Source organism: Borostomias antarcticus (assembly GCF_949987555.1).
Source record: "Borostomias antarcticus genome assembly, chromosome: 3".
In the NCBI taxonomy this organism is placed as follows: Eukaryota; Metazoa; Chordata; class Actinopteri; order Stomiiformes; family Stomiidae; genus Borostomias; species Borostomias antarcticus.
The window spans coordinates 3,703,364-3,718,168 of record NC_140236.1 but is presented as its reverse complement, the minus strand read 5'-3'; the positions used below and the strand labels follow the sequence as shown (position 1 = coordinate 3,718,168).

At 43.2% G+C, this 14,805-nt stretch overlaps 1 protein-coding gene across 2 annotated transcripts; it reads left to right on the top strand.

Moving 5' to 3' along the window:
* The first annotated feature begins 10,004 nt into the window (after window positions 1-10,004).
* On the top strand, window positions 10,005-14,694 carry LOC311307157 (uncharacterized protein). Of its 2 annotated transcripts, XR_014630360.1 has the most exons (10): window positions 10,005-10,174; window positions 10,474-10,570; window positions 11,181-11,352; window positions 12,177-12,322; window positions 12,566-12,742; window positions 12,909-13,028; window positions 13,244-13,330; window positions 13,429-13,576; window positions 13,821-14,234; window positions 14,420-14,694. XR_014630360.1 is itself a non-coding variant. In XM_084435959.1 (9 exons), exons 1-9 carry the CDS (start codon window positions 10,161-10,163, stop codon window positions 13,841-13,843), a joined length of 984 nt encoding a protein of 327 aa, XP_084292085.1. In that variant the 5' UTR covers window positions 10,005-10,160; the 3' UTR covers window positions 13,844-14,694. The 2 variants fall into 2 exon arrangements, 1 of the variants encoding a protein (XP_084292085.1); XM_084435959.1 differs by having other exon boundaries at window positions 13,821-14,694.
* Window positions 14,695-14,805: the final 111 nt, after the last annotated feature.

Genomic DNA, 14,805 nt, shown 5'->3' with positions numbered 1-14,805 from the left:
GGAGGGGTTGGCCACAATCTTTCTGGCCCGTAGGGTCCTGGAGGCGTGCAGGTCCTGTAGAGATGGCAGTCTACAAACGATCACCCTCTCAGCGAAGTGGATGATGCGCTGCAGTCTGGCCTTGTCTTTATCTGTTGACGTCTCCTGACGTATCCTGACGTCTAGGCTAAATCTCGGCTATATTTGGGCTGTTAGAGCAATACTCATACTGTAGATGTCTACCATAGCCCAAGTAGGCTATCCTCGCCCCACATTAGACGTTCAATAGCCGTCTACCATAGCCCAATAGTTAGTCCAGGTGTGTTGCACCGATGAGCGTGACAGCCAGTTAGTGCAGAGACAATATCATTAATATAGATGGTGAAAACGACAGGACCCAACACTGAGCCTTGGGGAATACCTTTAGCTAGAGACAAGAAATCAGATCGAATGTTACATTACCCAATTTCATACACTGACACCTTGACGACAGATTGTCCTGAAACCAATCACAAGCACCTCTATCCAAATCAATACTAGATAGTCTATTTAAAAGCAGGTAGTGATCGACTGTATCAAATACTTTTGAAAGATCTACAAAGAGGGCAGCACAATGTTTCCTGTTGTCTAATGCCGAGATGATGTCATTAGTAACAAGAGTAACAGCAGAAATGGTGCTGTGATTAGCTCTGAATCCAGATTGGTGAGTACTTAAAACTGAGTGACTTGAAAGAAAAGATGTCAATTGGTTATTTACCAAGATCTCCAGAACTTTAGCTAAGCATGGCAATCTGGAGATAGGACGATAGTTATCCATCTTATCCCTATCAACCCCTTTGAGCAACGGGACCACTTGGGCAGATTTCCAAACCAGAGGAACTATACCTGACGCAATGGAGAGATTAAAAATGCATGACAACGGCTCACTAATGACTGGGGCTGCCACCCAGATAGCAAGCGGATGTGTAATGGTTCTGGGCCATATATGGGCCGGAACAAAGCCACAAGGGCCAGATCTGGCCTGTATATTACATTACATTACATTACAGTCATTTAGCAGACGCTTTTATCCAAAGCGACTAACAATAATTGCATTTAACGTAGGAAGAGCCAATGTACTACTACTTGCCAGAACTCACAAGTGCATCTTCTTTCTAAAACAAGTGACTAAGAGCATAATCTAGTGCTGAAGGCAAAGTGCAAGGATCACAATCTAAAGTACAGTGCAATATAATATAATAAGTGCTTAGGTGGGAGGATTGTTGTAGTACTTCTTGAAGAGATGAGTTTTGAGCCTGCGACGAAAGATGGGCAGTGACTCTGCTGTCCTGACATCAGTGGGCAGCTCATTCCACCACTGCGGGGCCAGGACAGGGAAGAGCCGGGACCGTGTCGATCGACCGCAGGAGCCTCGGAGTGACGGGGCAACCAGTCGCCCTGAGGTAGCAGAGCGTAGCGGTCGGGAGGGGATGTAGGGTTTGACCATGGCCTGGAGGTAGGAGGGGGCTGTTCCTTTCATTGCCCTGTAGGTTAGCGCCAGAGTTTTAAACTGGATGCGAGCCGCTACAGGGAGCCAGTGTAGGGAACGGAGGAGGGAAGTTGTGTGGGAGAATTTGGGGTGGTTGAACACCAGGCGAGCAGCAGCTTTCTGGACAAGTTCCAGAGGTTTAATGGCTGACGCCGGGGCCCCCGCGAGGAGGGAGTTGCAGTAGTCCAGGCGGGAGATGACCAGGGCCTGGATGAGTACCTGCGCCGTTTCATTAGTGAGGAAAGGGCGAATCCTCCTGATGTTGTAGAGCATGAATCTGCAGGAACGTGTGACGGATGTGACATGTGAGGTTGTATATGGCCCAGATCCGCTTGCTATCTGGGCAGTCTTATAAAAAACGGATCTAGACTGTACTCACCAGTAGAACACTTAGGGTCTATGGATTGCAAGATTCCTAACGTTTCACTAAGTGTAAAAGGCCGAAAGGAGAAATGAGAGACACGGTCCAAAGGGGGAATGTAACCAGAATCAGTATCCAAGGGAGCCAGCCCAGTAAACAACCTATCAAATAAGTGCCCAGCCTCAGTGAAGTGCTTATTAAAAGCAAAACAAATATAATTTGGATCAGAGAGTACATGCTTATCTACATGAATAGACAAGGGCTACTATTTCCACTGTCTTGAGAGCGTTGAGCTCCAGGTTGTTTTGGCCGCACCAGGACAGCAGCTGGTGGATCTCCCACCTGTAGGCAGACTCGTGGCCCTCGGGGATGAGTCTGATGAGGGTGGTGTCGTCTGCAAACCTCAGGAGCTTAACAGACCGGTGGCTGGAGGCGCAGCTGTTCATGTACAGGGAGAAGAGTAGAGGGGAAAGAACACAGCTTTGGGGGGGAGCCTAATGTGCTAATGCCGTTTCCTGTTAGACAGAAAGTCTGTGATCCACCTGCTGGTGGAGTCGGGCACACAGCAGGGAGAGCACGCCCTCCAGGGAGGGCGGGAGGAGGGTGTTGAAAGCAGAGCTGAAGTCCACAAACGTGGCGTAGGTGCCTGTGGACTCTGGAGAATGTAGTGTAGGGTGTCTCCCGATTCTCCAGTACAAGAGCCCAGCACCAGCTTATCCTGTGTAATAAGGGTTCTTTATTCTTCAGCCCATAGGGTTTACACCTTCACTGGGATTCTAATGAATACTATTAAGCTGGGATTGAGTAGATTTGTCTAGCCTCTTGTTGTGGTTCTGGCCGGGTCCACCCAGCTCACCCCCTGCTCCCAGTCTGGACCCTCGCCCCTACCCTGGACCCCTGGTTTGCTCTTCTCACCCCCCTGCTCCTGGTCCAGAACCTTGCTCCTGCCCCAAACCCTCAGTTCGCCCTGTTCACCCCCTGTGCCTGGCCTGGACCCCTGCCCCTGAGCTCCTGTGCCCGCTGCTGTGAAACAATCTGGGTGATTGTATGCACCTGTGTCTCGTTATGTCTTGTTGCACATGTCAAGATACGTCTCTCTATCTCTCTATGCCTACGTGTCAGGAGATGTTCACAAAACTACAAACTAATACAATTATAAATGTTTTAATGATCAAAAACGTAAGTATAAAATGTGAAGTTACAGAATAAAGATGTCTGATACGGTACTAATCTGGTTCAGAGCTTGACATCAGTTGTGGTGGTCAGGTCAGAATAACGTGAGGCTTCCAAAGCAAGTTGACACTTTTAAGAAAGTACTATCAGGGCTATAAGCCAATCAGAACAAAGTAGGAAAACATTTCAACCAGTACATTTTCAAATTACCGGTAAAGGTTTAGACTGTTGGGGAGAGCACTGTACATCGTCAGCAAAATGTCACTGTCAGCAAGAACTTAGCTGAGGCTGCTTCGCTGGTCACACTGTTGACAGGTTCAGTTAAGAATCTTTCCAACCGCAGCCCTATGTTTAGAATTCTACATAGTTCAGCATGTCAATAGTTCAGCCGGATGTGTACTGGTAGAGCAGGTGCGTTTACAGTATAGCATTCTATGTCGCAATATAACCTCCATATCTTTTTAACTCTGTCATCAACTTTCATGAGGTTTTGACTAAATGAGCCTCTCAGGAAATCGTGGTTTTGCCGCTTTTAAGGGCCTCACACACACACGCGCACGCAAACACACACACACACACACACACATACACACACACACACACGCACACATACACACACAGGAAGAGGCACAAAATTATTGCAAGCGTTGTGATAATGCAACATCCACCTCTGATCTTTTTGTATTTGTTCCATAAGTTTGCAAATGTTTTATTTATTTGTAGAATGATGATGGCATATGGTGGCAAAATATTTCTCAGACAATGATATCTCACACACCTGTATGTTGTTCCTTGATTGTTCTCCCAGAGTATATACCCTCCTATGCATGTCAAAATGGCCATAATATATTTTTGATCTGCTGCTACTTTATGAACCATCCAGACCTCTCAGGTCGTCTCGCACAGGCGTGCTTTCTGTCCCCAGAGTTAAAACAAAACATGGAGAAGCAGCGTTCAGTTTTTATGCTCCACATATCTGGAACAAACTTCCAGAAAACTGCAGGTCTGCTGCAACTCTCAATTCTTTTAAATGAAGACTGAATCACTTTTCTTTTTGCTGCTGCTTTTTATTAAATCAAATAATTATTCATTCATACACTGCACTGTGACTTTTATTCCTGTATTTTATTTTTCTCCTGCATTTTGTTTTAAATGTCCTTTTATTTATTTATTTATCTATTTTTTTGCATTTTGTTTTATATGACCTTTTACGTGTTTCTTGCACTTTGTCTTGATGCTTTCGATGTCTCATGTAAAGCCTTGCCTTGCCTCCTGTTTCCTTCTCGGTTCATTGTCAAACTACACCCCTCCTGTGACCTGATAGATACAAATTCTCATTGAGATGTCTGTTGGTGTGGTTGCTAGAAATTAATTTAATAGTAAGTATACTTTTACTGTAGGGAAATGTTTCTTTAGAGTCCAGGGTAACCTGTCAGATCCTTAGCATGCATAAAACCTTTTACAGAGACAACAGAACTGTAACTTTAAATGTAATCTTTACTTTATTACTTAATTGATTATCAGGGCAAGTCCAAAAGCAAAAAAACATAGATGAAAGATAATATTAAATAAATGCGTTTGTTGGTGTGTGCATGTGTGTGTGTGTGTGTTTGTCTGTTTGCAGGATTACGCAAAAGCTGAGCTGATTTTCACGAAACTCAGTAGAAGGGTGTAGCATCGTCCATCTTAGAACCCATTACATTTTGGAGAAGACCTGAATCATGGGTCGGGTCCATAGGCCGCCCAAACACGTTCCAACTGCCCATTCACTTCCATTCATTTTTTAGACTATGATTACGCAAAAACCATCAGACTGCTTTTCATAAAACTCGGTGGAGGGCTGTAGCATGGGCTAATTTTGAACCTATTCTATTTTGGCGTGCACAGAGCCACGATATGCATTCAGGGGCGGAGGTCTGTGCTCTCTGAGCACCATTTCTAGTTGTCAATTGCAGCAGCTCTCCTCACAGAGGTTCTAGCATGGACTTGGAAGGCTTCTTTTCTGAATGAACCCTTTTAGTTCAGATCAGAGTGTTTCTCTCTGGAAGCTTCTTTCTAACTTCTCTTTTCTTTCTGAAACTTATTTTCTTTCAGCTCAGATCAGAGTTTCTTTCTTCGTAGAATCAGGAGACTGCTCAATTTCCACAGTATCGGCTGGGGGACTCTGGTCCCGAATCTCCTTCTGGGGTGCAGGCCTGAGCCCCCAGAGTCCCAAGGAGTATCGTTGCTCCCTATCTTTTATACTCTTTCCCTCATCTCTCTCTCCTCCCATCACATCAGGCATTACCTCAATTTCAACCAATCAAAGTAAACACTCCTCCCTCTCTTAAAACGTTACATAAATTTCAACCAATCAAAGGCACACATCATAACCTCATACAGAGTGATCATCTCATGGTCGTCACATGCTCACTGTTACAATGTCATCCTGATATCTATTCTTCATATCATTATGATAATCATCAAACAATCACATGCTCACCAACTCCTCGTGATACATTTTTCCTCTCTGTGATTATTCTGGTACAGGAAGATAGCTCAAAAGCAATCATCATAACTAAGAGTCATCTTGACCTTGAACAGGCATGTTCAGGCTTGTCCCTACTTGAATTAGTGTTACAAAGCAGTAAAATACAAAACAAATACAAATTCTATCATGATTTGTGTCTAGATCTCGCTTCGAAACATTTCTAGATTCGTAGTAATATAACGCATACATTTATAACATCATCAGCTGGGCACATGAGCTAGTATTACATAGCAGAACTCACCATTAACTGGGCCCATAAGATAGCATTATGAATTATTTCATTTAATTCTAATAATTTTTTCCACCTCTCGCAGAGCCTCGAGGCCGAATGTTGTTATGCGTCAGCAACTTCGGGGGGCGAGGCAGACACCTTCTCGTGGGGCCCCCCATCAGTATCAATCAATCAATCAAAGCTTTATTTGTATAGCGCATTTCATACCCAGAGGCAACACAATGCGCTTTACAGAGAGCAAGGGAGGTGGGCATACGACCCACTCTCTACATATTCCAGAGAAAAGCAAAAAAACAGTGATCACCCAGGGGCCAGATAAGTGAGCTGTAAAAAATTCTTCCCTGACCCCTCTAAACAAGGCGATCGAGCAAGCTCCAGGAGTATGTTTGTCTACCGGCTAAGAACATTTATAAAGCAATACATTACGTTAAATTACATTTCAGAGTAAGAGAGGCTAAAAAAGCATCATAGGAGAGAGGGCATCCTATGGACATGCTACGACATCCACAGCAGACAGTAGTAGCTGCGATTAACCACTGTAAGCGAAGCAAAGTCTCCCAAATGAGGGCCACCATCCAGGCTGGTGTTCGGCTGCCACAGGAGGGGAGAGCAGCCGGCGGAGTTTGCTCCCAACCCAGAATTCTGCAGCTGAACTCCGAAGGGCTCACCCCCCAGTAAAATCAACGTCATCGAGCACCTGGCCTGCATCACCAAGGCCCTCGTCATCAGTTTGACTCACCAAGGCCCTCGTCACCCTCCTCCACATCTACACCTACGACCTGCTGATCACAGTCTCCAGGAAGTGCGCCTACGCAGGCGACCTTGCGCTCAGCTGGAGACTGGTAGGCCGTGGAGGAGACACTGTGCCAGGACATGCAGACACTAGCGGCATACCTCCGGAAATGGAGATTGAGCAGCCCTTCTCCGGGAGGAACAGCAGCTCAATCTTGTCCAGGTTGAGCTTGAGGTGGTGTGTCGCCTTCCACTAACCCTCCACTCCAGGATGTCAGCCAAGCACCCAGCTATGCGCGCCTCCACTTGTGTATCAAAAGGGGGAAATGACAGGACCAGTTGGGTGTCATTGGCATAGCAGTGATAGGAGAAGCCATGTGAGCGAATGACAGAACCCAGAGATGTAGTGTAGAGGGAAAAAAGGACAGGACCCAGGACAGACCCTTGTGGAACCCCCATAGTCAGACTACGTGGCTCCAACATCGACCCTTTCCATGTCACCTGGTAGGAGCAGCCCGTCAGGTAGGATGCAAACAGGGAACTGCAGAGCCAGTGACACCTTTCTCCTGAAGGGTGGAGAGGATGTTTCATGTTTCAATAGCCTAAAAGATGTTACATGTTTCAATAGCCTGCAAGTTTGTCCATCGTTTAGCCGATAACCAGTGTATTGTAGTTAGCCTACACATAGCTGCAAAGGTGACCCATCCTTTGTCCTTTGAATGAGACAGTTAGCCTACTGAAGACAGTTGCTACAGCCTATGTAGCCTACTTAAGACATTTGATTCCAAGTGTTAGATTTGTCAGAATGTTCTCAGGTGAAATTAGTGTTAGGCAGACATAGCTTTTGATTTTGGAGGCCTACAGGTTTTTGCCCAATAAAAAAGAAATGATGATGCCTCCAGTCTCATGTCTTTTCTTTCATCCTGTTCTGAGCCTAGCCTGAGCAGCAGTTTTTTGTATCCATAGTGTAACAAGTTATTGAGAATAGAGTGGTTGCAAACCAAAGCCCCTTTTCCTAAAAGCATGTTAACTTGATGAAAAACTTGAGTGAAAGGTGTGTATGTGTGTGCATATATCTATATCTATCTATATCTATCTATATCTATCTATATCTATCTATATCTATCTATATCTATATCTATATCTATATCTATATCTATATCTATATCTATATCTATATCTATATCTCTCTCTCTATATATATATATATATAATATATATATATAAGGCTGACATGACACTGTCATCAAGATTTTTTTGTGTGCATGCGTGAATCATGCCCACAACAGAACTCGAGACTGCGACCAAAATGGTTGCATATGTGACCATTATTTTTAAGAGTGTGAGTTAAAATTGCATGATGATCAAGGCTGTTTTGGTGCATGTTCATGTGATAGTACTCTTTAAACAGTGAAAATTGTAAACCCAACCCTGACACACACTTCAAAGGGCAAATGTTTTATGTGTTGATGTTGAATAAACCATTCACTTGAACAAACAGCACAACTGTTTGAAATGTATATGTATATGTCAGTTATGTATATACTATAGCTATAAGAAATAATCCCAGGGGTGAGGTATACTGACATCTGCATTTACATGTATGGTTATGTTATATACACTAGATATTCTGACCCACTAGATATAGTGGAACAGTATACATTACTTTGAGTCATTCAGGTGCCAGATGGCTTGCGGAATGGTTCGTGTCTTATAACACCCTATGACATAAACACTTGGTAACAGTGCAAGGCATTGCTTTCTCTTCAATGCACACTAACATGCAATGGATTGAAAGTCAGTGGGGAGGAGAGGACAGACGAGACGGAATCTTCCCTCTCTCCTCTCCTCTTTCCTACCCCCCTCTCCTCTCCTCGTTCACCCCTCTCTCATCTCCCCTCTCATGTTTCTCACTTAGCTTTTCCCATGTTGCCCTGCAGCTTTAAATAACACAGAGTAAACAAAATGATGTTAGATACAGGGAACCCTAAGGTAGGGCTTAGCTGACCCCTGGTGGAATAGACGCTCTTATGAATAAGGGTGTACCTGTTAGTCTTTTTAAACCTTGACAAAATAGGATTGCCTGAGGACACCGATACAGTTACAGTGTCATACTGTACTGTCATAGAAATGGTAGTTTCACCACCTCACCACCTCCCTCAACCTTTCACATAGCTGTGCTAATCTAATTTATGACAGGATGACCTCCCTTCAGGAGGTCAACACACCTAGATTTTGTCTGGCCTGAATAACCATTCTTTGTTCTATTGTCCTATCTACCGCTCTTTCTCATATCACGCGTCTCAACTCTTGACCACTGTTGATGATGTATGCCATTTATTATGATGTGTACAGATAGGTTAGCCAATCACATCCCTGGAAGCGTCATACCTGTGTATTGCTTTGAATATAAGACCGCGCAAGACCAGACTGTGGCACTTCAATTAATTCTTATCTTAAACAAATATATTCTCTGGTCCTTTAATGCACTCTGGTCCTCAATTAAAATGTAGTTTTAACCCTAGTTGCAAAATGCTGTAAATCAGGAACTGGATGTTGGATGTAGGCCACTGAAAGAGTCAAGCTGAAATATAAACTCACCTTTATACCCCCAACCCTTTCTGACAACTTGACATGAATTACACGACCTCATCTTCATCTTCGTACTTTTATCCCTTTTTTTCATCAAAAGTGTGTTTTATTGGCATGGTGTAAAAGGGTTAATATTCATTAATTTGGAATCAGATACACAGATGACCTTCATTATGAATAAACACTGGAGAAAGCAAATTTGCTGCATCTGATTTGAGTAGGCTACATGTAATTTCATAAATCCAAATATTTTGCTGGGTTTTGGGCAAAGGGGTTAATATATGAAAATCCTCCAAGCATATCTCCTGTTGTATTTTGAAGAGGGACCCCAATCTACAAGAAGCAGGGTAGAAAACGTCACCCGACAAAAGTAGGTTCAGCACCGCGGCTCCCGGACTGTCTACTAAGCAGGGAAGCGGATTCTTGAATGCAGGCCGGACCATAGGCGGCACAAGCGGCCCAGCCAGCCAATCAGACGCCGGACGCTTATGAATATATTTGAATAATAATAAAAGCGAAAAGCAAGCTGTTATCTGTTTTTGGTTTAATCTATATTTCAATTGCCGATTTGAAAACGAGAATGGGAAAAGCTTGCGGTTTTTCCTTTTTTTTATTAGGCTATTCACACACAAAAACGTAAATGCATTTATCCTGTCATCAATCAAGTTGAATAAAGCTTTGGACAGAGGGTACACGGACCACTTTTACAGAATGTATGTATTCATTCATCATTTAATAAATAATACGGTTTTAAATGTTGTGTTATTGATGTTTCAAAAGGAGGCAAACATAACATTCGTAGACACTGCACGTACAGTATACAGCATGAACGCACCCTGTGCGGAATGACGTCAGATACAACTTGTCAGCTGAACCAGAGCATAAAGAAGATCAAAACATCCGTGGATGATAATAACAGTTTTTAATATTTGGTAGCCTATCCAAAGCAAAGTGATGCCGTGGTTTATTTGAGCGTGACGTGGCTTGTTTGCAGTAATGTAGAACAGGAAGTGCATTGGTCGGCGTGTTAGATATGGACGAGATAAGGTCAGTTTTTGACAACATTTTAGTTAACAATTCTGTAATCGGCTATAATATGTCAACAACGCTGCTGTTTTGTGTCTGAATTGAAGTGCAATATTTCCGGCTTTTATAAGGGGAGTAGCCTGTTCGATATATAAGCAGTCTGTTCGATATAAACCTACACCCAGGCTTTTGGGTAGGCTACATCTGATTTAGTATTCTCACTTTTCAGATTATAAAATAAAGTGCATTTAAGTAATTGCCTTTAGCTGTCACCGCTATCCACCCTCTCACTGCTAAGGCTGATGTTGACCATGTTTCAGTCCACTGCTGGGCAGCCAGACGCAAGAGACTCCTGATCTCCTGTCCCCAAACCTGAGGCCCAGGCATCAGGAACTGATCCCAACACCATGTGGTCCGGTGAGATATTGTCCTCAATTATATATCCACTTAGCCTGTATTCAATTGAGTCTCGCGCTTTGAAAACAATTAAGCCATCAGACAGGTGCACAGTAGGCACACATAAAACCAAGCAGACATCCACAAGTTTGTTTTGTTTACCTGTTGATGTCAGAGGTCCAGCTGAACCATTGTCAAGAAGTCCTTGACATGGGATGAAAGAGAGGAAATGTCTTTTTTTCCAAATGGCCCACATGTGTTCACTGAAATGCACAAATGGCATAATGCGGATAAGGATTATTCCATTAAAAACACTCATTGCTATGTTGGGGGGGGTTGCTGAAACTCAAAACTGGGTCTGAAACTAACTGGAATAAAATAAATAAAATAAAAATGTTAATTTGGTAGATCGATCATTTTCAAATATTTGACCTATACACTTGACCCAGGGCTACAGGGAAACATGATTTTACCTTCCTACATTATTTTACTTTTGTCACATACTTGTACATTTGTCACATCAACAAGCCTAAACAGAGGACTTTTCCTTAGCTAAGCTCCTTGAGTCTGCATCGGTTCGATTGTGTATCTCCCTGGATCTGAGGTTCAGTGTGCTTTTACTTTCCCACAGATAAAGCCTTGGTCAGAGCTATCCTGCCTGGTCAAGGTCTACTTCTGCTTCTCCATCACATCTCTTCTGGCACTGTTCGCCCTCACAGTGAGCAACATCTACAGGCAGAACAAGGCGACCTACAGCTATGAGGACGACTCCACTGTATCCCTCATACAGCTGGTTGGAATATGTAAGTGGTGTGACTTAGATTAGTAGCGATACTAAAAGATTGGTCGTTCATGACTAGATCAATTGTACATGCCTCTCCCTCTTTCCAGAAGGCAGAAGTATCCTGTGAGCATGCGATGACAACTACTGTTAAGATTATTATACCAATGGCGTCATTGTCTGTTGTGATGCAATTATTATGCAGCCAACATCAAGCCTTCATCAGTGTTAATTATATACAGTAGCTACTACCCTTTTAGTCTCTCTCCAGACTCAAATATTACGTTGAATTGCCACGCTCCGCATACTACATAATAGACTCTGTGCCACTTCGCCGCCCAAGCTGGTATTCTGAGGGCGTGTTGACGGTTCAAAATTGAAAGAGTGACAGGTCGTAGCAGCAAATGAGAGACGCTAGCCCAGATTAGATGGGCGGGGCAAATCTATGGGTGGAAACGCCTGATCGCGAAAGTGGTTACTGATTGATGTTGCAGGGATTCCTGAGAAACCAATGAATTGTCAGGATTTGAGCACCAGATTTTTGCATGAAGTGTCCCAGACCCATAGAGAGATCTGCAGCGTGGAGTAACGTAGTTAGCGTAGCTTACGTAGTGTATCGGCGAAATAACTCTCATGGGTCTGGCGTTGAGACTACTACCCTACTACTATGTGATTCACTATTACAGTTATTATTAGTGTCATGTCTATTTCCTAAGTTTTATGTGAAATCACAATTGTGTGTGTTCCCCCACTGTTCTGACATCTTTTTCCCTAAAAGTTAACTCTGTCAATCCATGTTATGCCTTCATTGTAACTGTAAACTGTCATCTGTTTCTGTTTCCCTAGTGTTCTGCATATACTACATCACCAGGGGTATCCTACAGGAGAACAGACAGGAGCTTATAGTCTTTGTTCTCAGTGTGATGGTGGTCATGGCGCGCTCTGTGGTCAACTTTATAGTACTTCCTTTCCAGGACAGGAAGGAATTGCTGGTATGCTGCCCTCTGTTGGGGTCTATGATATTTTGATGATAGTTTTAACATTATCTGCCTGCCAGGCATGGCAGAAATAGCGATACAAATGTAGTTTAATTTTGAAGTCTGTCAACACTTGTCTCGTATCAAATCGAAAGTCATGAACTGAACTGAAGCCATCATCATCACAAAAAAATTGAGATTTCAAATAATTTCAATCAAATTCAGTCTAGACATTCTTGGTGTGTGTTCATGTACCAGGTTCGGTTTGTGTGTATCCTGTGTGTGGGCGTGGCCCATGTCTTCTGCACCACCCTGCTCATTCAGAGACCCAACATGATGGCCTTCCGCGTGGGCGGGGCACTGGAAAGCATCCAGGAACAGTACTTCCTGCTCAACCTGTGCTTCTCCATGGTAACATTCGACCTACAGGCTCAGGTACGACTGCATTCCAGCCCCAAGTTTCATATGTAGTTGCCTCCTCCTCTCCCTAAGCAGTAATTACTGCACACAACACTTTATGAGTTGGTTTTACTTAAAGATCTTTGAATTGCCACGGAAATGTGCACTCGTATTCTAGATTATTTCTCCTTTTGTCTGTCAGCTATGCCTGTGTATCCTGATCATGACATCAGGAACAACAACCATGTCCTTCCCTGACAACCTTATCCTGGCCATCGGAGTGGTCTGGGCCTGTCTCACAGCTGCCGTTGGGACTATTGCGGTGAGTGATTGCACCCTTTCTGGTGTACCAGTTCGTCATTGTCAAAAGCCACTTTATCCGTATATCGTAGGTACAGGTTTAGGAATAGCAAGGTGACTATGTAAAGGTAAAGAGCAGTAAATACTTTAATAACACACCAATGTAGAGATATGAGGTAAGCCACTCGCTAATTTGCCAAGCAGGCTTGTCTAAAGAACAGGTTTGTCTGTTCTCAGGTTTTAAAAGAAGCCAAGTTGCTGGTGTCAGTCTTTGTGCTGCAGAACGTTCCGGAGCTGGCCTATTTCATCTATCTAATGTACAAGGTGAGCTGATTAAAACCGTGATCCCAGTCTCCGAACGTGACTTCAGTCCCTGAATATGCGTTCTCTAGTGATTGACTCCATACGATCGCTGGTTTCAGATAGGTGTTAAGTGGGGCCAGGATAAGACATACACTCTGGAGGCAGCCACCATCACCGGGGCGCTGATCTCAGTCCTGATTAAGGGCGTGCTGCTTTGGGCCCTCGTCAGACTGGTGCGCAGTTTTGGACAGGGCCTGAGGGAGAGGAGTGAGTACTTCCTGTCTCTTTTCTTTCCTGACCCGTTGTAGCATAACTAGAAGTTGAAGTTTGAGGCAAACTAAGCCTATAACAGACCAGACATGAAACATAAAACAAATGACTAGTCGTGCAGGGAAGGACTAGGTTTTCAGAGAGATTTGTATCTTGAAACATACCTTCAACCGTTTGTTTGTTGACTGGAGAGTGGTGGAGAATGGAGACATTACTGTGAATTACTACCTTTTCTCTGCAGTGTTTGCATCGGACAAGCAGTAGGGCATGAGGTAGCACTGGTGGGAGGTTGCAGCCAACGATGACTCAAGATCGACCACTCTGCAACCTTTCTTCATGCAACTAACCCTCGGTTAGGAGATGGACGATTCCAATTAGGTGTAACTAAAGGAAAGGAATTGGACTGTTGTGCTTCACTATTGGTTTAAGGTTTAACATATTGATTGAACTTTATAAGGTAATCTAAGGCGGCTAGTTACTCTTTTCTTTAAAAAAAAAAAGTTTACAAAATTTGTTTTAGTTATTTCTTCCTCTTCAATGTGCCCACTACAGGACGTGAGCTGCTAACAGCCCAGTAAGATTAATACTGACTACATCATGCACAACCTTTCTCTGGAAATTGCACTGAAAGAGTAACTCTTCAGGTGTGCATTATGTGAGTGTTTGCACATTTCTGGTAAACCTGATACTTGGTCAGAATCTGGAACAACATATTAGTTAGTGCTCTAATAGTAGAAACCAAAGACAATATACTCTTATTGGCAATATGAGACCATTTGAAATGGAAGAATTCAAGCGGTTGAGAAGTATGAGGCTAACATTTTATTTCCATTTGCACAGGGGATTTCTGTTCACTCACTGATATATGGGAACTTATGGGGTTTGTATCCTTTTTTATACATATTGTTATATTTCTATTTATTAACAAATCTTAACAATTTTCTTTGAATCATTCAGTCACTCAAATCGAGACAGTGATAATGATTAGACTAAGATTCTTTGACAACCTAACAATGTGTTTTTTTTAACGGAAAGTTTTAATTAAAGATATATCAACCGAAACTGTTGTATAAGCCCTCTTTGTTGCTCAGGTCCCTCAGAATATACAACAAATGAGGTGCAATGCAGGGGAAGTGCAACTGCTTCCTCAATTTAGATGGGTAATAAATATGTTAGTTTTCTTTCTTGTGGACATTTTATAAAAGGGTGGGTCATATTTCCCTTAC

Coding starts and splice junctions, on each gene's coding strand:
- LOC311307157 (XM_084435959.1), top strand. Junction 12,323..12,565: donor AGGACAGGAAGGAATTGCTG/GTATGCTGCCCT, acceptor TTCATGTACCAG/GTTCGGTTTGTGTGTATCCT. Junction 13,029..13,243: donor CTGCCGTTGGGACTATTGCG/GTGAGTGATTGC, acceptor GTCTGTTCTCAG/GTTTTAAAAGAAGCCAAGTT.